General features: G+C 42.1%; 1 protein-coding gene across 4 annotated transcripts in view; it reads right to left on the reverse strand.

Moving 5' to 3' along the window:
* Nucleotides 1-26,844, reverse strand: part of LOC140196181 (mediator of RNA polymerase II transcription subunit 12-like protein) — a 720,072-nt gene that overhangs the window by 98,927 nt on the left and 594,301 nt on the right. For all 4 annotated transcript variants that reach the window (XM_072254957.1, XM_072254955.1, XM_072254956.1 and 1 more), the window contains exons 32-35: nt 19,614-19,725; nt 17,948-18,037; nt 14,896-15,005; nt 12,231-12,366 (exon numbers count right to left, since the gene is read on the reverse strand). In XM_072254957.1, coding sequence (XP_072111058.1) covers nt 12,231-12,366; nt 14,896-15,005; nt 17,948-18,037; nt 19,614-19,725 — 448 coding nt within the window. The remainder of the gene's footprint in view (nt 1-12,230; nt 12,367-14,895; nt 15,006-17,947; nt 18,038-19,613; nt 19,726-26,844) is intronic.

Below are 26,844 nucleotides of genomic sequence, written 5' to 3' on the forward strand. Positions count from 1 at the left end.
GATGGTGAGGGTCCTTAGAGATGGATGCCACCATTGTGAAGGTGCACAACAGGCAGTGAGTACAATGAATGATGAAAGGATTGGCGGGATCAACATGAGACCCTTGGAATAAGAAGATGGCTTCGGTAGGCCATAACTTTGATAGGTGGCTGGATATTCTGTTCGGGGCATGGAAGCAGTGGTTGGAGAGCTGATATACCTGAATTACCACCAGGTCACCTCTCTCCAAACATTAGAAACACTAGCCAAAGGCAGCTCAGCTGGGGCTCTGATGAAATTAAAGACCAGAGAACTACGAAACACTTATGTTATAGATCCATCCAATAAGTACAAAGCTAAAATGGGAAAAAAATAATCAGAAAGGCTGTAAAGTAGAATATGAAAAGAATAAGATTTTAATTCTTTTGCCTGGGACATGAATGAGGAGCCACTTCAATCCTCCTGAGGATGTACAGGGTAGTGATTAACCTTATCTACAGATGGAAGGAATACCTAATTATCAGAAATCTCCTGAGATTAAGCACATATAGGTGAAGCAGATAAACACACTTTTTATTGCAGAACATCAATTCCTCTGAGACTTTTAAAAGAGACAGTGATAGTTTCCATTTTGAATGCCTCCAGTGAAATGAGAAGCAAGCATATCACAATGATGCATTAACCACTTAGAGTCATAGAACATTACAACACAGAAACAGGCCAGTTGGACCATCTATTCCATGCCAAACCATTAACCTGGCTAGTCCCATCAACCTGCACCTGGACCATACCCTCCATATCTCTCCCATCCATGTATCTACCCAAATTTTTCTTAAGTGTTAAAATCGACCCCGCATCCATTATTTGAGCTGGCAGCTCGTTCCACACTCTCACCAACCTTTGACTAAAGAAGTTTCTCCTTCATGTTCCCCTTAAAAGTTTCATCCTAACCCATGACCATAGCTGTAGTCTCACCCAACCTCTCCGGAAAAAACCTGTTTGCATTTATCTTACCCCTCATAATTTTGTATACTTCTATCAAATCTCCTCTCAGTCTTTGACATTCTAGGGAATAAACTCCTAACCTATTCAACCTCTCCCTACAGCTCAGCTCCCAGAAACATCTTTGTAAATTTTCTCTACACGCTTTCAATCTTATTTACATCTTTCCTGTAGGTAGGTGACCAAAACCACATACAATACTCCAAATTAGGCCTCAGCAATGTCTTATACAATTTCAACATAACATTCTATCTCCCGTACTCAATACGCAGAGTACGTTGTATTCTACCTAGATATCTAACTATGATACTGCTTTCAAAGATTAATGGATCTATATTCCCATAGCCCTCTGTTCTACCACACTTTTCAGTACCCACCATATAAGACCTACTCTGGTTGGTACTCCCAAAGTGCAACATCTCACACCTATGCATTAAATTCCATCTGCCATTTTTCAGGCCATTTTCTAGCTGATCCAAATTCCAATGCAAGCTTTGATAATTTTCCTCACTGTTCGTTACACCCCAAATCACCACAAATTTGATGACCCAGTTTACAACATTATCATCTAGATCGTTGATATAGATGACAAACAACAAAGGAGCCAGCACCAGTTCCTGCAGCACACCACCAGTCACAGAACCCTAATCAGAGAGGCAACCATCTACTGCCACTCTCTGGCTTCTCCCGTGAAGCCAATGTCTAATCCAATTTACTACCTCATCCTGACTGCTGAGTGACTGATCCTTCTTGACCAACCTTCCATGCGGGACCTTGTCAAAGGCCTTGCTAAAGTCTATGTAGACAACATCAAGGCCTTGCCTTCAACAACTTTCTTGGTAATCACCTTGAAAACAATAATGTCTGGTTAGACACAATTTACCATGCAGTTAGCCATGTTGACTCTCCTTAATCATTCCCTGTCTATCCAAATATTTATCTTGTATATCTGGTTCTTCGGAATAGCTTCCAATAACTTTCGGACTACTGCTGTCAGGCTCACCAGCCTATAATTTCCTGGCTTATTCTGAGAGCCTTTCTTAAACGTTAGCTAACCTCCAATCCTTTGGCACCTCACCCATGGCTAAGAAGGTTTGAAATATCTCTACTATGGCCCCTGCAATTTCTGCACTTGCCTCCCACAAGGTCTGAAGGAATACTTGTGGATCTATTACTCATCATTCAGATATGAATCAAAACTAAAGGCCACAAGTCAGTTACTTGAAGACAAAAAGTAATCGCTTCAAATATTAATTGTCCACCAGATATACATTCTGTACAAATATCTATAACCAGACAAATTGTATTGGTCAAATGGATTTCCTGTAACTATTTGCCATTACCACTGACATTAGTCATCAAAAGATGCCCTTTAAATTGTGGTTGGTACTTTGAATCTCTGACCACCTCTCCCTTACGAGAAAAGCCATTTCAGAATCCTGAAAAGGGCCTAGTTAAGCATCAGTTTACAATAGTACACATCTGTATGGAAGTCACACATGAAATTGCAGACTCATTATAATTTAATACTTCCCTTCTAAAGAGGGGCAGCACAGTCACAAAGCAGTTAGCACAACACTATAAATACAGCACTAGCAGTCTGGGTTCAATTCCTGACATTGTCTTAAGGAGTTTGTACATTCTCCCCATGGCTCTGTGCAGTTCTGGTACAAGTTCAACCATACAAATGCATACAGCTAAACAAAATAGTATTCCTCTGGGGCCAAGGTGCAAAACACAATACATATCGTCACACACAGCACATATACAGTAGTTACAATAGCGCAAAAATAACATGAGAACAAATTCCTGAGTGTCATGGCCTGAGGACTGAATGTGCATGGGGTGCTGTTGTGGAGCCACATTTCTGCAAGAACAAGTACATAGCAGCTCTTCATCTTGCCTGGTTCAGCCACAGACAAAGGCAATCCAGCTTGTCTTCCTAGGAGCGTCACTGGAGAGTAGCAGCACCAAGAGAGCTGGCCCACAGGGTCCAGCCCTCAAATCAGCATGGTTTCCAGCATGCCTGCCGCATCTCTGTTCTCTCTCCCCTCACTCCTGCAGTGACTCCTCCCCTGGGCAGCTGTTGCAGGCAATGTCCCTGCATGAGGACCTAGACTGCACAATAACTGAGGCCATTTAGCTCCTCCGACATCAATCTTGCCAATGAACTGGAACTGTGGGCACTCCTCCAAGTTCTCTGGCTTCTTCCCACATTCCAAAGGTGTCCCGGTTGATTGGTTAATTAGTCACAAGGCTGTAACTGGGCAGCGCAGGCTCCTTGCGCCTCAAGGGCCTGCTACCATGCAGTATTTGTGAATTTAAAAATCATTAAATGATAAACATCCCCACCTCTCACTGCAGTTTCACCTGCCCACATTCTGGACCATATCTTACCTCATGACAAAAACACCAACTGTATCTGGTGTGGGAATGATGAAGAGACGTTACAGAGCCCCACTCAGTGAGGATAACAACCTTTTGCTCAATGTCAAGAGGACAAAGCTGGTCAGTGGGATGGGTACTCTCTGTATCACTGGTGCTGAGGTGGAGATGTTTGAGAGGTTCCAGGCTGCAGATGTAAAAATCACCATTAATTTGTCCAATTTGAGGGCAAAAGAAATGATAATTGACTTCAGGAAGGCAAGAGGTCACAAACAAGACCCACTATTCATAAATGGTGAGGTAGTGGAAAGAGTCTCCAGTTTCAAGCTTTTGGCGATGAACATCACCCTTTGGTCCATCAACACAACATCGACAGTTGGGAAGGCACAACAGTGACTATACTTCCTAAGGTGCTTAAGGAGAGCTAATCTGCCTCAAAAATTGCTGGCCAACTGTTACCGATGTGCAATAGGGAGCATACTGACATACGGAATGACAGTGTGTACTCTAGACAGATCACAAAGCAGTCCAGCAGGTGACTAGAATGGTTTAGTATATTACTCGGACTCAACTCCAGGCTTGGAGACAATCCACCACTCTCAATGCCTATGAGATGCTTGTAACACCATTAAAGACCTATAGCATAACAAACACTATCTGTTCAATTTTTTTTCCATCTGGTAGGAGATACAGAAACATCGTAGCCAAGACAGTAAAACTGAAAAACAGCTTCTTCCCGAGGGCTGTTGTGCAGCTGAATAACGCTACACCTCGGCTTACCAATGGTCTTTGAGTGATATGGACTATTGAAGTCAGTTATTACATGTAAGTGTGGGAATTTTTTTTTAATTAAACTGTACTGCGTACATTGTTAATACCTGTTTTTGCATGGACTGGAGTAGAACCGCAATCTCGTCTTGAGCAATGACAATAAAGTTCTATTTTATTCTATTCTAGACATATTCAAAGTTCAAATTAATTTATTATTAAAGTACATATATGTAACCAACTACTATCTGAGATTCATTTTCTTGCAGATGTTCACAATTGAACAAGGAAATACAATAGAATCAATGAAAATCTGCATACAAAGACCGACAAATAATCAATGTATGAAAGTAAACAAACTGCAAATACAAAAAATAAAAATAAAAAATAAATATATAACTAATACTGTGAACATGAGTGGTAGAGTCCTTGAAAGTGAGTCCATTGGTTGCAAAATCAATTCATTGTTGAGGTGAGTGACATGGACACTGGCTAAGAAAGCACCCTAATGTGTCTACCTCCTCTAAAGGCTAAGGGAATTTGCCACGACCCTGATGACCATACCAATCTTATAGTTGCACCATTGGAACTATATGATACAGGCACATTGCAGTTTGGCATATCAAATCTACTCAAAGCCCTTCAAGAAATTGCAGAGAAGAGTGAACACAGCCTGGTCCATCATGCAAACCAGCTTCCTCTCCATTGAGCCCATCAACACTTCCATTTTCATGGTAAAGAAACCAACATAATCAAGAACGGTGTCACCCTGGTCAGTCTCTCTTCTCCTCTGGCCTCTCCCATCAGACAGAAAATATACAAACCACCAAACTCAAAGGCAGCTTCTATGCTACTGTTGCAGGACTCTTAAACAGACCTCACATACACTAAAAGATGAACCCAATCTTCCAATCAACCATGTTGTAGCCCTTGCACCTTAGGGGTCTACTTGCATTGCACGTTCTCTGTAACTGCAACACTATATAAACACAAGAGGTTCCGTAGTTGCTGGAAATCCTGATGAAGCATCTTAGCACAAAACATTGGCATTTTATTCCTCTCTATAGATGCTGCCTGACCTGCTGAGTTCCTCCATCATTTTGTGTGATGCAATACTATATTCTGAATTCGGTTTTTTTGTTTGACTAGCTTAATATAACTCTGTATGAATGATCTGCTGGGATGGCATGCAAAAGAAAACCATGTCACTGTATCTCAGTACATGTGACAATACACTGTATCTCAGTAATGTGATAATGTGGAGCAGCATGTTAGTGAAGTGGTTACCACAACGCTTTACAGTACCATTTCCCCGGATTCAATTTCCACCACTGTCTGTAAGGAGTTTGTACCACATAAGCTTCTGCCAGATTCTTGTTCCAGTACCCTCTAACAGTCCAAAAACATGCTCGTTGGTAGGTTAATTGGTCATTGTAAATTGTCCCATGATTAAGCTAGGATTAAATTGGGGGTTGCTGGGCTCAAGGGGCCAGAAGGGCCTGTTTCACACTGAATTTCACCAAAAATAAAGAAAATAGAAAATAAAAATAATAATAAATAAATATACTCAGTAGCCTTGTGGTCTGCTGCTGTAGACCATCCACTGTAAGGTTCAACAAGTTGGGCATTCAGAGATGCTCTGCTGCACACCATTGTTGTAAGATAGTTATTTGAGTTACTGTCACCTTCCTGTCAACTTGAATCAGTCTGGCCATTCTCCTCTAACCTCTCTCATTAACAAAGTCTTTTTGCTCACAGAACTGCCACTCACTGGATTTTTTTCTCCTTTTTGCACAGTTCTCTGTAAACTCTCGAGACTGTTGTGCATGAAAATCCCAGGAGATCAGCAGTTCCTGAGATACTCAAACCACCCTGTCTGGCACCAATAATCATTCCACGGTTAAAGTCACTTAGATCACATTTTCCACTTTCTGATGTTTGGTCGGAACAACAACTGAACCTCTTGACCATGTCTGCGTGCTTTTATCCATTGAGTTGTTGCCACATGATTGGCTGATTAGATATTTGCATTATTGAACAGGTATACAAGAGTACCTAATAAAATGGACACTGAGTGTATTCCTGACCAAAGATCCATATAAAGTACTTTCATTATCTCTTAACATAGTTGGTTACCAAATGTTTATCATAGTCATACTTTATTGATCCCGGGGGAAATTGGTTTTCGTTACAGTTGCACCATAAATAATTAAATAATAATAAACCCATAAATACTTAAATAGTAATATGTAAATTACGCCAGGAAATGTCCAGGACCAACCTATTGGCTCAGGGTGTCTGACCCTCCAAGGGAGGAGTTGTAAAGTTTGATGGCCAGAGGCAGGAATGACTTCCTATGACGCTCTGTGTTGCATTTCGGTGGAATGAGTCTCTGGCTGAATGTACTCCTGTGCCCGCCCAGTACATTATGTAGTGAATGGGAGACATTGTCCAAGATAGCATGCAACTTGGACAGCATCCTCTTTGCAGACACCACTGTCAGAGAGTCTAGTTCCATTCCCACAACATCACTGGCCTTACAAATGAGTTTGTTGATTCTGTTGGTGTCTGCTACTCTCAGCCTGCTGCCCCAGCACACAACAGCAAACATGATAGCACTGGCCACCACAGACTCGTAGAACATCCTCAGCATCGTCCGGCAGATGTTAAAGGACCTCAGTCTCCTCAGGAAATAGAGACGGCTCTGACCCTTCTTTTAGACAGCCTCAGTGTTCTTTGACCAGTCCAGTTTATTGTCAACTCGTATCCCCAGGTATTTGTAATGCTCCACCATGTCCACACTGACCCCGTGGATGGAAACAGGGGTCATTGGTACCTTAGCTCTCCTCAGGTCTACCACCAGCTCCTTAGTCTTTTTCACATTAAGTTGCAGATAATTCTGCTCACCCCATGTGACAAAGTTTCCTACCGTAGCCCTGTACTCAGAATCAAAATCAATTTCTATACAGAAACTTTAAATATCTTGGTCTTCTTCCCTTACAGTTGTTCTCCTCCATTCAGACCATCTCAGAACTTGATTCTATGGGTATAAGTTGGGGATTCCCACCTTTTTTATGTCATAGACTCTACCATTAACCAAGGGGTCCACGGGAATCCCTACTTTGTGCTGGGAATTGAGGTTATAACATGCTCTCAGGGGATTACATGAGGAGATATAGATGAGAACACATGGGGGAAAATTTATTATTGCCACTTTATACAATTAGAGGCCCAAGCAGAAGCCTCCCCACCATCGAGGTCATCTTGAAAAGGCAATGTCTCAAGAAAGGAGATCCATTAGTAAGGACCCTCACCATCCAGGACAGGTCCTTACTAATGGATTTCCTTTCTTGAGACATTGCCTTTTCAAGATGACCTCGATCATACCCTCTTCTCATAACTACCATCAGGGAGGAGGTGCAGGAACCTGAAGATACACACTCCATGATTTAGGAATAGCTTCTTCTCCACTGCCATCAGAATTCTGAATGGTCCATGAACACCGCCTCACTATTTTCCTCTCGTTTTGCATGTTTTTTTTCTTTGTATATTTCTTATTCTAACTTATAGTAACTTTTATGTTTTGTACTGTACTGCTACCGCAAAAACAACACATTTTATGGCATATGTCAGTGATCGTAAACCAGATTCTGATTCTATACTCATAAGCCTAGCTAAATTTTCCAGTACCTCCTCTTCATTACTTTATGTTCCATCAGAATCTGGACTAGATTATATTTTGCTGAGACGTCAACAGCATCTTCTTCATTGTGATGTTCATTGAGTCGTACAGTATGGAAGCTGGTCCTTCAGCCCATCTCTCCTGTGCCAACCAACATGCTCATCCAAGGTGCTCACATTTGCTCGTTTGGCCCCTATGCCTCAAACCCTCAAAATAAAGCAGCGCTGTAAGCTCAAAACAGCAAGTTGTGGTCCTCCCTCTCTCTCCCCCTTGTTGGTGAGAGAAAGAGAGAGAGAGAGAGAGAGAGAGAGAGAGAAAGAGAGAGGGAGGGACAGAGCGAGAGAGAGAGCTCATGGGATGTCGAACTGCAGGGATAAACAGTGGTTTTTGATGGTCTATAGGTCGTGGTCCCTGGGAGCTTGCTATTGGTTGGTGGGTGGTGGTGGGTTTGATGATTTCTGCTGGAGTAAGTGTGGGGAGGGCTGATGCTTTGCTGCTTTCAGACTGCTTAATTCACACTGGCACATCTGTATTTCTAGGTTATATTGACTGTCCTGTTGTACATACTATTTATTATAAATTACTATAAATTGCACATTGCACATTTAGATGGAGACATAACGTAATGTTTTTTTCTCCTCATGTATATGAAGGATGTAAGTAATAAAGTCAATTCTGTTCAAATCGGGGGTGCTTTGGGGGTTCTAAAGCTTTCCTGTCATTCATCTTATGGTATTTTTCTTCTGTTTCGTGGATGTCAGTGAAGAGTTAGAATTTCAGGTTGTATACTGTACACATTCTCTGATATTAAATGGAACCACTGAACCGTCTTTATCCATGTACCTATCAAAGTGCCTTTTAAAGTACCAAGAGTATCTCAGCCAGACCTTCTTCCACCATGGGAATGGTACCGGAGGATTGGAGGGAGGCGAATGTTGTCCCCTTGTTCAAAGAAGGTAGTAGGGATAGTCTGGGTAATTATAGACTAGTGAGCCTTACGTCTGTGGTGGGAAAGCTGTTGGAAAAGATTCTTAGAGATAGGATCTATGGGTATTTAGAGAATCAAGGTCTGATTAGGGACTGTTAGCATGGCTTTGTGAAGGGCAGATCGTGACTAACAAGCTTGATAGAGTTCTTTAAGGAGGTGACCAGGCATATAGATGAGGGTAGCGCAATGGATGTGATCTATATGGATTTTAGTAAGGCATTTGACAAGATTCCAAACGGTAGGCTTATTCAGAAAGTCAGAAGGCATGGGATCCAGGAAAGTTTGGCCAGGTGGATTCAGAATTGGCTTACCTGCAGAAGGCAGAGGGTCGTGGTGGAGAGAGTACATTCAGATTGGAGAGATTTGACTAGTGGTGTCCCACAAGGATCGATTCTGGGACCTCTACTTTTCGTGATTTTTATTAACGACCTGGATGTGGGGGTAGAAGGGTGGGTTGGCAAGTTTGCAGATGACACAAAGGTTGGTGGTGTTGTAGATAGTGTAGAGGATTGTCGAAGATTGCAGAGAGATATAGATAGGTTGAAGAAGTGGGCTGAAAAGTGGCAGGTAGAGTTCAACCCAGAGAAGTGTGAGGTGGTACACTTTGGAAGGACAAACTCCAAGGCGGAGTACAAAGTAAATGGCAGGATACTGGATAGTGTGGAGGAGCAGAGGAATCTGGGGGTACATGTCTACAGATCCCTGAAAGTTGCCTCACAGGTAGATAGGGTAGTTAAGAAAGCTTATGGGGTGTTAGTTGAGGGATAGACTTTAAGAGTCGCGAGGTAATGATGCAGCTCTATAAAACTCTGGTTAGGCCACACTTGGAGTACTGTGTCCAGTTCTGGTTGCCTCACTATAGGAAGGATGTGGAAGCATTGGAAAGGGTACAGAGGAGATTTACCAGGATGCTGCCTGGTTTAGAGAGTATGGATTATGATCAGAGATTAAGGAAGCTAGGGCTTTACTCTTTGGAGAGAAGGAGGATGAGAGGATACATGATAGAGGTATACAAGATATTAAGAGTAATAGATAGAGTGGATAGCCAGTGCCTCTTCCCCAGGGCACCACTGCTCAATACAAGAGGACATGGCTTTAAGGTAAGGGGTGGGAAGTTCAAGGGGGATATTAGAGGAAGGTTTTTTTTACTTTGAGAGTGGTTGGTGCGTGGAATGCACTGCCTGAGTCCGTGGTGGAGGCAGATACACTAGTGAAATTTAAGAGACCACTAGACAGGTATATGGAGGAATTTAAGGTGGGGGGTGGTTATATGGGAGGCAGGGTTTGAGGGTCGGCACAACAATGTGGGACGAAGGGCCTGTACTGAGCTGTACTTTTCTATTTCTATGTTCTGTGTTCTATGACAAAATGTTCTTTTGGGTGTCTGATCAGCACCATTTCTTTTCTTACAATCTGTGTATTTTCATTGTAATGTCATAGAGTTACAAGAGATAGGAACAGGCTTTTCAGCCAGACTCGTCCACGCCAGCCAAGTTGTCCATTTGAGCTAGCTGCATTTCTACACGTTTATCAGAAGAATCGAAATCAGGTTTAGTATCACTGACATAAATTGTGAAATTTGTCATCTTGTGACAGCAGTATAGTGCAGACATAACAAATTACAGCAGGGTACAATTAAGATAAATAAATAAATAAATAAATAAATAAAGCAAGCAAGCAAGCCTCAAAAATGTGGTGTCCATTATTAAGGACCTTCATCACCCAGGACACGCCTTGTTCTTATTGCTACCATCAGGAGGGAAATACAGAAGCCTGAAGGCACACACTCAGTGATTCTGGAACAGCTTGTTCCCCTCTGCCATCCAATTTCTGAATGGACACAGAACCCAGAACACTACCTCGCTGCTTTTTTATTTCTATCTTTGCACTACTTATATAAGTTAACTATTTTATACACACACACATATATTTACTGTAATTCATATTTTTCTATTATTATGTATTGCATTGCTGCTGCTGCAACATCAACAAATTTCACGACTTGTGCCGGCAATATGAGACATGATCCTGATTCTGAGTAAGTGTGAAAGAGGAATGGTGAGGTAGTATCCTTGGTTTTATGGACCATTCAGCCCTCTGATGGCATCGGGGAAGAAGCTGTACTAAACACTAAGTGTGGTCTTCAGGCTTCTGTACCTCCTCCCTGATGATAAGAATGAGAAGAGGACATGGCCTGGATAGTGAGGGTCCTCAGTAGTGGATGCCACTCGTACCCCTCTAAATCTTCCTATTCATGAACCTGTCCAAATGTCTTTTAAGTATTGTGATCATACTCACACTTCTCTTGGCAGCTCATTCCATATACCCAACACCTTCTGCGTGAGAAAGTTAATCCTTTGGTCCCTTTTAAATCCTTCCCCTCTCACCTTAAACTTATGCTCTTTAATTTTAGATTCCGCTACCCTGGGAAAAAGATTGTGACTACTGAAGAAATGTATATAAAATGCAAACACACACAAACACACACACACACACACACAAAAGCATGCATACAGATGTTTATACACATCAGCCATCAAGGCCACTAAAGGACTGTTGCAAAAAACCCCATCCAGTTCAACAATGTGCTTTAGTAAGGAAATCTGCAATCCTTACTCGGTCTGACATACATGCGACACCTGATCTATGCAATCTGATTGGTTACTAATTACCCTCTGAACGGCCTTGCCAGCCAATCAATTCAATGGTTATTGGGGGGATATGCAATAAACAGCATCACCAGTGACACTTACACTCAGTGGCTGCTTTATTAGGTACTTCCTGTAACTAATAAAGTGGCCACTGAGTGTACGTTTGTAGTCTCCTGCTGCTGAAGCCCATCCACTTCAAAATTCGATGTGTTGTGCGTTCAGAGTTGCGCTGCACACCGTTTTGAGTTACTGTCACCTTAACCATTCTCCTCTGACTTCTCAGATTAACAAGGCACTTACAACCACAAAAATGCTGCTCACTTAATGCTTTTTTCTTGTCTTTCACACCATTCTCTGTAAACTCTAGAGCAGGGGTTCCCAACTTCATTTTATGCCATGGACCACTACAATTAACTGAGGGGTTCGTGGACCCCAAGTTGGTAACATCAGCAATAGAGACTACTGTGCATGAAAATCCAGGAGATCAGCAGTTTATGAGATACACAAACCACCCCGTCTGGCACCAACAATCATTCCACAGTCAAAGTCACTTAGATCACATTTCTTCCCCATTCTGATTTTTGGTCTGAACCACACTGGATCCCTTGACCACCTCTGCATCCTTATATGCATTGAGTTGCTGTCACATGATTGGCTGATTAGATATTTACATTAACAAACAAATGTACTTCATAAGGTGGCCATGAGTGTAAATCCTTAATGAAGTCAACCACCTCTCTCATAACACAGCATGCTTGGTGCACCACAGACCTACCTTTAATTTCTTCACTAGGTTCATGTAGGCTCGCTTATTCTCCTCTGATCCCCCTTGGGAGGCACTTGATAGGTCTGATGCCAGCGTCCCGTTTATCAACACACTCAACATGTCCAGCACAGTGGTGAAGAGCTCGCTGAGAGAGGCAAAGAGAAAGGTCAATTGCATTTAGACAAATAGTCAGCAGTTTAGATAGTTCTGAATGAAACACACATAACTAGAAATTCTACCCCACTTAATGGAGGCAAAAGAAGATCAAAAGCCACAAGGGAGCAGTGACAGCTCCTCTTTGCAAAAAAGCGCTGGGTTGGGGTTGGTTTGGAAGAAAATCAGTAGAGGATTCTTCCGCTACTGGAAAGGGAGCGGTTATGTTGGGTGAAGAGCCCCTCAATTATGGTAGTGGTGCACCAGTCCAGGAGGGTCACATGAGTGACAACAATCCTTTCTTTTTCAATCTTTTTATTAGTTTCATAAAATATAAACATAACATAGCCATAATACAAAATTGTTGGGAATACATTGTTATACTTAAGATGAGTAAGATGAGTAAACCAAATAGTATTAATTAACAAAACTCCCAATCATGTAGGATATCAATGAATAATACAGGACAAAAAGAAAATAACTAGAGAAAAATCATGAAAAAAGAAAAAAAATTTAAAAAACAACCCCCCCCCCCAAAAATAAACTAATCTGAACAGAATTAATCAACTAAACTAAAAAGACTTGGGCAATTTTAACAACGTAAAAATGAAAGAAAGAGTGACAACAATCCCATTGGTTTTCAGGAATTTTATAGAACTCTACTTAAAGCATTGACTATGAATGTAAGAATGAAAAGATATTGCAGAGTTTACTTTTGTTAATATTTTTATGATGGATTTTATTTTGATAAAAAATAGTTACTGCTGGTAACCCCACTGCTGTCTGTAAGGAGTTGGTACATTCTCCTTGTGAGCATGTGGGTCTCCTCCGGTGCTCTGGTTGGTAGGTTAATTGGTCATTGTAAATTGTCCCATGATTAGGCTATTGTTAAATTAGGGGATTGCTGGGTAGTGTGGCTTGAAGGGGCTGGAAGGGCTTCCTCTGTATTGTATCTCAACAAATAAATAAAGCATCCCTAATCAGCTTCTTAAGAACAGAATATTTGGCTTGTGAGAATCTGCATTGTACAATTTGCCATATTATAACGTCATCAGAATTTCACAGTCTCCCCTGCATGTAAAACTGTTTGGCAGATCCTGATAGCTTTCTCCCACTGTTACATCCTTTGTATGACAAAATGGACACAACCTCACACTCTATCCCACTGTGACCTTGCATCGTATGTCTATCCACACTGACTTTCTCTAGTTTACCACTAGGCTCAAGGACACCTTCTACCCTTGTTATGTCTATTGAATGGCTCCCGAGCATAAAATGGGCTCTTGACCTCACAATCTATGGCATTACGATCTTGCACCTTATTGTTTACCTGCACTGCACGTTCTATGTAGCTGTTACACCTCCTCCTCTACATTGTAAACAAATGAGATTCTACAGATGTGCACAAATCTTGAGGTGTGTGCACACATATACACACACACAAAGTGCAGGAGAAACTCAGCAGGTCAGGCAGAAACTATGGAGGGGAACAAACAGTTGATATTTTAGGCTGAGATGAAAGGGACAGAAACCACAATGAGAAGGTGGCAGGAGGGAAAGGAGTTGAAGCTGGCAGGTGATAGGTGAAACCAGGTGAGGGAGAAAGTGGGTGGGCATGGGAGGGGGAATGAGGTAAGAAGCTGGGAGGTGATAGGTAAAATATGTAAAGAATTGTAGAAAAAAACATTCTAATAGGAGAGGACACTGGACCATGTTAGAAAGGAATTCTGTACTTTTATTGGTTTACCTTGTGCTACGTCAATGCAGTGTTGTAATGAATTGATCTGTATCAACAGAATGCAAGACAAGTTCTTCATTGTACCTTGGTACATGTCATATCTCTCTGAAGACGTACCAAAATATGGCAAAGCCCATGGAGTACTTCTGTATTTCAGTCAGTTTTCCGGTCAAGGAATATGACAAGCAATTGACATACTGCAAGCTCCTACAATAGTGACTGTGACTAGACAAGCTAGATTTCAGATCATGTATGGCATACATCTCATGTAGGAAACCACAAGAGCCCGATTTCTAACGAATCTCAGCGGACCTTTTACGACCATTTCTACTATTTGGAATACAAGCAGCTACTGTACAGCTTCCTATCACACCTCTGGGCCTGAATATTACTGTAAACATTATGGGGAGATCATGTCCTGAACTAAAGGAGTGGTTGGGATGTGAAGTGACAGTGTGTGGTGGCGTGTCCCCTAGAGAGCTTTGTTGTAACCTTGACGAAGGAATTGTAGAAATCTCTGCCTAAAAGCCCACAGTTTTCCACTGATGTAACTGGATCATTAGGAATCAGAAGAATTCTAGACACAATGATTTATCATTTAGAGTAGAGGAGGCTGAGATCAGGTGTACTCAAATGTACTTGTTACTCTGCAGGAAACTCCTGGTCTCAAAAATGTTCCATTTGATCACTAATGCATTCATTCTCTGCATTGTAAATTAAATGTAAAATCACAATAGTTATACAGCCATTAAACAACCTCATTTTTCAAAAAAAAATACATACACATTCGTTTGGACATCAACGGTTCCTGAGGTAATTATCTGAAGTAGCAAAAGGGCCCAGTCTGTGGTCCACTGGGTACTGCGCTGGACTGTGTCAAACATTCCACCGACCTGGAAGGACAGATTCGAATGCCAAGTGTTATCCCTCAACCACGTCATACGCAAATGATTTCACGGAATATCAGTTCATTTCCCAAATGTGCAGAGCAAGTTAAGGGTTGCAGCAAAGCATAGGTCAAAATGGTGTGCTAAGAGAACAGAGCACAGACTCTCTGTACAGCTTTTCTCTGTGTTGAAGTTCACTAAGGCAACAGTCAAAATGACAAGCTGACAAAGACAGTGTGCATATATTGTGCAGTCACCCAGTCAGAACGTGGCCCTTGAAAGCTTAACTCTTGTACAGCCTTTCTTTTCAAGCCTGCAAACCAATGTCACCAGCCATACCAAGACAAGATAAAGATGAAAATGAAGGATTCTCAGACAACACTTGCTATTTGGACAATTATTTTACTAATTCTCAAGTATTAATGGCCTTTAACACATTGAATTAATGGGTTAATAACACCTGAAATATGTGCTATGATTGGTACTTAAATATGCAAATGATGGAATTCAGAAGTGCACAAAATTTCGATTGGATAAATATTTGTATACAACTAGTCACTTACTGTATAAAAATGAAATTTCTTCATTCAAACTTCAGAATGTTTTGGTGACAGGGTCCGTGTTGTTTTGTGCACAAGTAAATAAAGTGTGTTTGAGTAACGAGTCTAAACTTTCAGAACAGTTAATTGGTGACTACAGAAGTTAAACCCTAGGCAATAGCTCACTGAAACAGGTGAGTATAATAAAACTGATGAACTGTCAAGGAGCATGTCTTCCATTGCCATTAAGTCCCTCTGAAATGGAACATTTTTACACCAAGTGAATTCAGTTGCATCCTTGCTGAATTTTTGGTTCTGCCAGCCATCTACCCCTCTCTAAATATTCCCTTACCCTCTCACTGGTTCCCTGTGATGGCATTACATGACAGCAACGTAACAGGACTTCTCCAACAGTACCCCTCAAAGCACATCTACTGTCCAGGGCAGGGGTTCCCAGCCTTTTTTATGCCATGGACCACTACAATTAACCAAGCGGTCTGTGGACCCCAGGTTAGGATCCGCTGGTCTAGAAGGACATGACACCAGGGATATATGAGCAGACTTTTCCTTCAACTTTCACACCATCATGACTTCTGAATAGAGTGTTGCTGCATCAACATCCTGGAATTCCCTTTTAACATTCTAGTTTGCCTTCACTGTCAGAACTGAAGCAAATCCAAAGCAATCTCAGCATTTACTCCAGGACATTTGCAAAATGGTCATTAAATGCTGGTGGCATTTATTGCACACATCCCATTAAAATAAAAAACAATGTTTTTTCGACCACAAAATGCTGGAGGAAATCAGCAGGTTGGGCAGAATCAATGGAAAGGAATTAAGAGTCAATGTCTCTGGACGATACCCCTCACCAGTCCTGATGAAGGGTCTTGGCCTGGAACGTCAACTCTTTATTCCCCTCCATAGATGCTGCCTGACCTGCAGAGTCCCTCCAGCATACGTTGTGTGTTACTCTGGATTTCCAGCATCTGCAGAGTCTCTTGTGTTTATAATTTTTGCGCCACTTTGTTTAAACGGCGCATTTATCTCTTTGCTCTCCTCTCGCTGCTCTCATCAGGAAGGAGGAGCAAGGGCCTTAGGTCCCACATCACCAAGTGCAGGAACAGTTCTTACCCTTCAAACGTCAGGGTCTTGAACCAGCGTGGTTAACTTCACTCATCTCAACCCTGAACTGATTCCACAAGCTATGGACTCATTTTCAATGCATTTTCTCAGTATTATTTATTTACTAATTTGTTTATTTTTATTTCCACAGTTTGTCTTCTTTTGCACATTTGTGGATTGTTAGTCTTTGTGTGTAGTTCTTCAATGATTCTATTGTATTTTCCTGTTCTACCGTCAAGGCCTGCAAGAAAATAAATCTAAAGGTTTTATAGGTACTTTGATAATAAAGTGACTCTGAACTTTTAATTTACTATGAAATTCATTCTCAGAAAAAAGCACCCTGGTGAAATGGAGCAGGAATTAATCCTCCTACTGTATTGGGTGGTGGGGACTGGTGATAAGACCAAAGGAGGTGTAAGCTGCTCCTTCCCTCCATTAGCTCCCACGCCCTTCCCCGATCAGGGTCACGTGAAGCCATGGAAGCAGGCGGTAGATGATCGTATGATCAGCCGGTGCGTATCACAAGTGACTATTGAGGCCAGGCAGACAATCTCTGAAGAGTACTGATAATGGTTGGGGTCACCCGCATGTAAAGACACTGTCCAGAAAAAGGAAATGGTAAACCACTTCTGTAGAATAATTTGTCAAGAACATGAGACCATGATCGCTTTGTCATATGACACAGAAAGTAATGACGATGATGATGATAATGAGTCTACTGGATTGAGCGTAAACCCATTACAGCAGGTCATCGTCAGATTTTGAAAGTTTTAGTTATTGGAAAGATGGTTCAGATTGTTGCACTCTGCTTTCAGACTGTTAACATCAGCAATTCAGAATTCATGAAGGAAAAAAAAAGCACTTGTTCACATATAATAATAATCATCCTCTACATGAGGACCATTTTCATGAAAAGCGTTGCTAAATTCTTTGCCAGGATGTTTGGAGAACAGAATGACAGCCTCATCCACTTGTTTAATGAAGGAGCTGAGGGGGTGAGGAGTGGGGTTTTTTATTTGTTCAAGCTTGCTTTGCATTCTGAAAACTGATTGAACTATTGAACACTCCCCACAGTGATAAATATGTTTGCTGATATCTCACGGCAGATCACTAGGAACTATGTACTGCTCTCAAGAAAGAAGAAGTGCGCTGGGAATTTGATTATCGTGTCCTGATTTTGCTGAGCAGCACATGCTTAGATTTAACCATTGCTCTGTGCTTCTTCACCACATGACAGTGCTGCCTTTATGTTTGAAAGGGGAAGATCCTCGAAGGGAGCTAACTCACCAGGTTCAGACGCAGCTGGAGCGCTTCGTGCATCATTTGTCGGGCTTTCATATCGTCCTGGTAACGCTCTTCCCTCCAGTTACTCAGAATCTAGAAATATTACATGGAAGTGAAGGCCTGAGCTGCTGGCAACAATATCCATTCCAATTCACTTCAGTTGTTCATAAATAAGCAGCTAACTGACCAAAACTTATTCTCAGGAGAGTGCGGAACCTTTAAATAGGGTGCAGAGGAGATTTACTTTACTTTATTGTTGCCAAACAATTGATACTAGAGCGTACAATCATCACAGCGATATTTGATTCTGCGCTTCCCGCTCCCTGGAGTACAAATCGATAGTAAATAGTAAAAATTTAAATTATAAATCATAAATAGAAAATAGAAAAGGGAAAGTAAGGTAGTGCAAAAAAAACCGAGGGGCAGGTCCGGATATCTGGAGGGTACGGCCCAGATCCGGGAAAGGATCCGTTCAGCAATCTTATCACAGTTGGAAAGAAGCTGTTCCCAAATCTGGCTGTACGAGTCTTGAAGAGAGAGCATGAGGGACAACTTGATACAGGTGTATACAGTAAGGTAACAAGAGGCATAGACAGAGTGGCTTTTTCCTAGTGCATAATTGTCTAATATGAGTGGGCATAATCTTAAGGAGATTAGATGAAAGTATGGAGGCGATGTCAGAGGTAGTTTTTTTTAAACAGAGAGTGTTGAGTGAGGGCAGCACGCTGAGAGGAGTAGAGGTAGAGGCAGATACACTAGAGACATTTAAGGAAACCTTAGACAGGTGCAAGGATAAAAGAAAAATAGAGGACTAGGTGGGAAGGAATGGTAAGATTGATTTTGGAGTAAGTTAAAAGATTGGCACAACATTGTGGACCAAAGAGCGAGTAGTGTTCCTTGTTTTAAAACTGCTCAGAACATAAACAGTTAAATTGGTGTTAGCTTTGCCTGTTCCATGCAAACTCACAGAGAGGGCAGGCAGATTAAGATTTGAATAACAGGTCTGGGATGGAATAAATCTAGTGTGGAGAGGGATTCAGACCAGTGAGTGAGTGAGAGACGGGACTCAGGTTTGACAACAGGAATGGGGAACTCTGTCCATGGAAAAATAAGCCAGTGAATAGAAAAGAAACGTTAAAATCAGGTCAGTAGCCTTGAAAGGGTAGGTTTATGAAGGTAAGAAGTAAAGGCATAGAAATGAAAGAGAATGGAGCATCCCTGCATTTCTTCTTCACTGTCGAGAAGAGATACTTGGAAAATGGAACTGGAGTAGAGAATGAGGCTTGATTTACTGAATTCTCAAATGCTATTTCTGCTCTGATTTCATATATTATTTTCATATGCCATAGTTGATGTGAGGGAGACGACAAGAGGGGATATAGTGAGGGATGAACTAGGCAACTCTTTCAAGGGACAACAAAAACAGAGGTAGGACAACCCAAAAGTGCTACCAATTCCATGACACTAAAAAAAACTTTAACAAAACACTCCCCATGATTCATACTTGCTGCCACATTTCCAACTCACCAGTTAACAAGCAATACACTGCAAATGCAATAAAGTCCAGCTTGATAATACGAAAATATACTTTCATTCGTAAACGAGAACATCTTTAACTGTATAGAACTGCATAGAACATGCATCAGTTTCCATCCTTCGGAACCATTACCTGGTTGATCTGATTCTGCAGGGAGGTCAGCAAGCCTTCTCGTTGCTCATCCTGTCCCTTTAGGCAAGTGAGGACCAAGGACAGAAATGGCTGTTGGCTCAACAGTGACATGCTGTTGGTAAAGAAAAAAAAACACACACACACAGAGGTTAACTGGTCACAAGCACATCACATTCCCATTCATCAGCTCAATAATTATGGGAGGAATTGGAGGAGATATCCACATTATGTTCAAGAAAATTGGAACGGGAACACTTGTCACCAATTGTACTCATCTCCCACACATTCATCTTCACTTAAGATAGGTGAATGGTTACCAGGAGCTGAATATAACAGACTGCTGATAGAGTCATGGAATTACACAGCATGGAACAGGCCCTTCAGCCCAACTCGTCCATGCCAACCAAGTTGTCTGCTCAAGCTAGTCTGCAAATGCCTGTATTTGACCCATATTCCTCTAAACCAGGGGTTCCAAACCATTTTTATGCCATGGACCAATACCATTAAACAAGGGGTCCATGGATTCCAGGTTGCTCTAAGTGCTTCCTAATCATTTACTGCCTAAATATTTTTTAAACATTGTAATTTTACCCACCTCTGTAGCTTCCTCTGCCAGCTTGTTACAAATACCCAAAATATTTGGTGTTAGCTGCCCCTATGGACTCTTTTAAATCTTCCCCTCTCACCTTACATTGAGTTTTAGAGTACTCTACCCTGGGGTAAAGACCATGACCATCTGATCTACACTCACCATTCATTCATAAATTCCTAAAAAGTCAACCCTTGTCCCCCCGCACTTCAGGGAAAAAAGTCCCAGCTTCTCCTTACAATGCAGTCCCTCCAGTCCTGGTAGCATCCCTGTGAACCCTTTCCAGTTTAGCAGCATCCTTCCTATAGCTAGGTGACTAGAACCACACACAGTACTCCAGGTGTAGTCCCACGAGGGTCTAGTACAAATGCAACATGAAGACACAACTCGATGTCCTGACCAACGAAGGGCAGTATGCTGAACATCTTCTTCACTACCCTGTCTACCTGTGTCGCACACATTATCCTCTTGTGCAAAAGAAGCTGCTAACAAATGACAACTTTTTTTTTTTACCACTGATTTGTCTGAGGAGGGGATTCTCAATTTAGCTCAAAATATCAAGTAGTTATTATGGAATGCTGCTCGGATGTGAAGAGACATTGATCATTCCAGCACCTCCTGGACAGGATGTGCATCTAAGACTGTATGACATGGGAGTAGAATTAGGCTATCTGGCCTACTGAGTCAGTTCTGCTTTTTCATTGTGCCTGAAACATTTCCCTTTCAACCACAATCTCCTGACTTCTTCCCGTAACCCTTCATGCCTTGACTAATCAAGAACCTATCAACCTCTGCCTTAAGTACACCCAATGACCTGCCTCCACTGCTACCTGTGGCAACGAATTCCACAGATTCATCAAACTCTGCTCAGAAAGATCCTCATCTCCTTTTTAGATGGGCGTCACTCAATTCTGAGATTGTGAGACTATGCCTTCAGGTCCTAGACTCCCCCACCACAGGAAACATTCTCTCCACGTTCACCCTATCTAGGTCTTTCAACATTTGAAAGGTTTCCATGAAATCTTCCCCCCACCCTTCTAAATTTCAGTGAGTGAAATCCCAGAGCCATCAATCGCTCCACATAGGATCAGTCTTTCATTCTTGGAATCATTCTTGTGAAACTCCTCTGAATCCTCTCCAAGGTCAGCACATTCTTTCTTAAATAAGGGGCTCAAAGCAGCTCACAATACTTCAAGTGAGGCCTCAACAGTGCCTTATAAACATTATGTCATTGTTTTTTATATCCTAGTCCTCTTGAAATGAATGCTAATGAACATAGAACATAGAATAGTACAGCGCAGTACAGGCCCTTCGGCCCACAATGTTGTGCCGACCCTCAAACCCTGCCTCCCATATAAGCCACCGCCTTAGATTCCTCCATATACCTGTCTAGTAGTCTCTTAAACTTCACTAGTGTATCTGCCTCCACCACTGACTCAGGCAGTGCATTCCACGCACCAACCACTCTCTGAGTAAAAAACCTTCCTCTAATATCCCCCTTGAACTTCCCACCCCTTACCTTAAAGCCATGTCCTCTTGTATTGAGCAGTGGTGCCCTGGGGAAGAGGCGCTGGCTATCCACTCTATCTATTCCTCTTATTATCTTGTACACCTCTATCATGTCTCCTCTCATCCTCCTTCTCTCCAAAGAGTAAAGCCCTAGTTCCCTTAATCTCTGATCATAATGCATACTTTCTAAACCAGGCAGCATCCTGGTAAATCTCCTCTGTACCCTTTCCAATGCTTCCACATCCTTCCTATAGTGAGGTGACCAGAACTGGACACAATACTCCAAGTGTGGCCTAACCAGAGTTTTATGGAGCTGCATCATTACATCGTGAATCTTAAACTCTATCCTTCGACTTATGAAAGCTAACACCCCATAAGCTTTCTTAACTACCCTATCCACCTGTGAGGCAATTTTCAGGGATCTGTGGACATGTACCCCGAGATCCCTCTGCTCCTCCACACTACCAAGTATCCTGCCATTAACGTTGTACTCTGCCTTGGAGTTTGTCCTTCCAAAGTGTACCACCTCACACTTCTCCGGGTTGAACTCCATCTGCCACTTCTCAGCCCACTTCTGCATCCTATCAATGTCTCTCTGCAATCTTCAACAATCCCCTACACTGTCTGCAACACCACCAACCTTTGTGTCATCTGCACACTTGCCAACCCATCCTTCTACCCCCACATCCAGGTTGTTAATAAAAACCACAAAAAGTAGAGGACGCAGATCAGATCCTTGTGGGACACCACTAGTCACAATCCTCCAATCTGAATGTACTCCCTCCACCACCACCCTCTGTCTTCTGCAGGCAAGCTAATTCTGAATCCACCTGGCCAAACTTCCCTGGATCCCATGCCTTCTGACTTTATGAATAAGCCTACCGTGTGGAACCTTGTCAAATGCCTTACTAAAATCCCTATAGATCACATCCACTGCACTACTCTCATCTATATACCTAGTCACCTTCTCAAAGAACTCTATCAGGCTTGTTAGACATGATCTGCTCTTCACAAAGCCATGCTGACTGTCCCTGATCAGACCATGATTCTCTAAATGCCTATAGATCCTATCTCTAAGAATCTTTTCCAACAGCTTTCCCACCACAGACGTAAGGCTCACTGGTCTATAATTACTTGGACTATCCCTACTACCTTTTTTGAACAAGGGAACAACATTCGCCTCCCTCCAATCCTCCGGTACCATTCCCGTGGACAACAAGGACATTAAGATCCTAAGCCAGGGGCTCAGCAATCTCTTCTCTCACCTCGTGGAGCAGCCTGGGGAATATTCCGTCAGTCCCCCGGTACTTATCTGTCCTAATGTATTTTAACAACTCCAACACCTCCTCTCCCTTAATATCAACATGCTCCAGAACATCAGCCTCACTCGTATTGTCCTCACCATCATCAAATTCCTTCTCATTGGTGAATACCAAAGAGAAGTATTCATTGAGGACCTCGCTCACTTCCACAGCCTCCAGGCACATCTTCCCACCTTTATCTCTAATCGGTCCTACCTTCACTCCTGTCATCCTTTTTTTCTTCACATAATTGAAGAATGCCTTGGGGTTTTCCTTTACCCTACTCGCCAAGGCCTTCTCATGCCCCCTTCTTGCTCTTCTCAGCACCTTCTTAAGCTCCTTTCTTGCTTCCCTATAATTCCTCAATAGACCCATCTGATCCTTGCTTCCTAAACCCCATGTATGCTGCCTTCTTCCTCCTGACTAGATTTTCCACCTCACTTGTCACCCATGGTTCCTTCACCCTACCATTCTTTATCTTCCTCACCAGGACAAATTTATCCCTTACATCCTGCAAGAGATCTCTAAACATCGACCACATGTCCATAGTACATTTCCCTGCAAAAACATCATCCCAATTCACACCCGCAAGTTCTAGCCTTATAGCCTCATAATTTGCTTTTCCCCAATTAAAAATTTTCCTGTCTTCTTTGATTCTGTCCTTTTCCATGATAATTATAAAGGACAGGGAGCGGTGGTCACTGTCCCCCAGATGCTCACCCACTGAGAGATCTGTGACCTGACCCGGTTCATTATCTAGTACTAGATCTAGTATGGCATTCCCCCTGGTCGGCCTGTCCACATACTGTGACAGGAACCCATCCTGGACACACTTAACAAATTCTGCCCCATCTAAACCCTTGGAACTAATCAGGTGCCAATCAATATTAGGGAAGTTAAAGTCACCCATGATAACAACCCTGTTATTTTTGCACCTTTCCAAAATCTGCCTCCCAATCTGCTCCTCTGTATCTCTGCAGCTACCAGGGGGCCTAAAATTGAATTTGCCTTCCTCACCACCAACTCAACCGGCAAATTAACCTTCAAGGAATCCTGCATGAGGACTCCCAATCACTTTGCACCTCGGATTTTTGAATTTTCTCCCTGTTTAGAAAACAGCCTATCCTTTAATCCTTCTACCAAAGTGAATGACCATACACTTCCCGACACTGTATTCCATTTGCCACTTTTTTTGCCCATTCTCCTCATCTGCCTAAGTCCTTCTGCAGCCTTGCTGGTTTCTCAGCACTACCTGTCCCTACCACCCATTGTTGTATCGTCCGCAAACTTGGGCAGAAAGCCATCAATTCCGTCATCCTAATCATTGACATATAATATGAAAAGAAGCAATCCCAGCAATCACCCCTGTGGAACACTACTCATCACTGGTAGCCAACCAGAAAAGGCTCTCTTTATTCCCACTCTGCTTCCTGCCAATCAGCTAATGCTCTATCCAGGTTAGTAGCTTCCCTGTAATACCATGTGCTCTTAACTTGTTAAGTGACCTCATGTGTGGCACCTTGCCAAAGGTGTTCTGGAAAAAAAAATCTAGGTTTTAAAGAACTTGACTAGACTGCTCAAGTTGATTTCCAGAAATAGCTCGGAACTGCAGATTTCAACATGAACTGCTTGAACTGGTTGGCATAATTCCCTTCACCACATCCAATTTCTTTATTCTGGTACCTGAATCAGCATGTCAAATCTTGAGTCACAGTCGTCCCCTTTGCAAAACAGTTTTCAAGATCTGCCTTTCATTTTGATTTGCTACTTCTTTCCATCACCTCTATGGTGTTAAAGCCATTCTCAAACTGGCCACTGGTTAATGAGGGCTTAAATGAGGGCTTAAATTTCAGTGGCGATCCAGACGTCCAGCTAGCGACTCAAGGGCATAAATTTGAGTCACAGTATTTAAGTTCAATTGATTACATAAATCTACCCAGTGTCTGCAATGGTAGGATTAAACCAGGGGTTCAGAACCTTTTATAAACGACAGACCCGTACCATTAACCGGGGGTTCGTGGACCCTAGGTTGGGAACCCCTGCATTAAACCACTGGATGGTCAATAAAATCCTTTACCCATGTCCTTAAGGAAAGAAGAGGAGAAAAAAAGCTTATAAGAGAGGCAGAGACCATCAGAGTTTTTTTCTCAGTGTAGAAATTTCAAACATTAGACGACATGCATTTAAGGTGAGTGGTAAAAACTTAAAATAAACCTGCAGGGCAAACTTTTTATTACACAGAGAGTGGTAGGTACCTGGGGTAGTGGTAGCAGATACAACGGTGGTGTTTGAAACGCTTTCGAATTTATACATGGAATGGAGGAATATCGATCATTTGCAGGCAGATGGGTTAAGTTTAATTTGTAATCATGGTCAGCACAGATGTTGTGGTCCGAAAGGCCTGTTCCTATGTCGAACTGCTTCATATTCTAATGAAATCAGTCCTCATGTGACAAACTTGTTCTCACCCAACTACCCAGACCCAAGCTCAAATTCCAACATAGTTGTTTCATATTGCCCTGTGTTGTCAAGAGACAGAACCAACTTTGTTGGACATTATAACATAAGTAAAGAGAAAAAAATAATGGTAAGTTAAAGGCAACTGGGTTGAATTTTTGAGTTGGGCATTATGTTTTCCCAAATCCATATCATTTTCCAACAAAACAGCATCAGGAGTCACTTTAGGTAGGAAGGCAAATGCAATGTGAACATTCATTGTGAGAAGACTAGAATATAAAAATAAGAATGTAATGCTGAAACTTTATAAGGCTTTAGTTAGACTACACACGGAGTATTATGAGCAGTTTTGGGCCCCTTGTTGAAGAAAGGATGTGCTGGGGAGAGGGTCCACAGGAGGTTCAGGAGAATGACCCTGGGAATGAAAGAGTTAACATATCAGGAATACCTGGTGGCTTTGGACCTGATATCATTGGGGGGGGGGGGGGGGCAGGTTTCAATGAAACTAAATGAAAATTGAAAGGCTTCGATAAAGTGGATGTGAACAAGGATGTTTCCTATAGTGGGGCGAACCTAGGACAAGAGGGCACAGCCTCAGAATAGAGGCCCATCTATTTCGAACAGAGATGAAGAGCAAGTTCTTTAGCCAGAGGGTGGTGAATCTGTGGAATTCATTGACACAGATGGCTGTGGAGGCCAAGATACTGAGAATATTTAAAGCAGTGATTGGTAGGTTCTTGATTAGTAAGGGTATAAAGGGAATGGCTTGAGAGGAATAATAAATCAGCCATCATGGAATGGTGGAGTAAACTCAATTGTCCAAATGGCCTAATTCTAGGCCCTCTATCTGAAGGTCCTATGGTTTTATGAGACAGGAAAATTGGATTGACAACAATGCATCTGGTAATGTGGAGGACAGGGTTTTGCAAATGCCAGATGCTGAAATAAAAATCCAAGATTCTAGAAACACTTGACAGTCTGGTGGATCCTGTGGAAAGAGGCAGAGTTGATGAAGGTCCTTCAACCTGAAACATAGATTCTCTCTTTCCAAGGTGCTGCTTACTTGCTGAATATTTTCAGCATTATTAAAATAGAAATTATTAAAACAGAATATTATTATTAAAACAGAAATGCTGAAAATATTCAGCAAGTAAGTAGCACCTTGGAAATAGAGAATCTATGTTTCAGGTTGAAGAACTTTAATCAACTCTGCCTGGAGTTGAGAGGCGGGAGGAGAAGATGGCGGCGCGACGCAGCTCACAGCGGCCACTCCAGTGGTGACGTCTGTCATTTGTCAAGTAGGATGCCGTGCACAATCCTGATTTGATGGAGACGGTCGTGAGAGCACGGAGAAACATCTGGTGAAACTTCTGAA

This window comes from Mobula birostris, chromosome 4, assembly GCF_030028105.1.
Source record: "Mobula birostris isolate sMobBir1 chromosome 4, sMobBir1.hap1, whole genome shotgun sequence".
NCBI lineage: Eukaryota > Metazoa > Chordata > Chondrichthyes > Myliobatiformes > Myliobatidae > Mobula > Mobula birostris.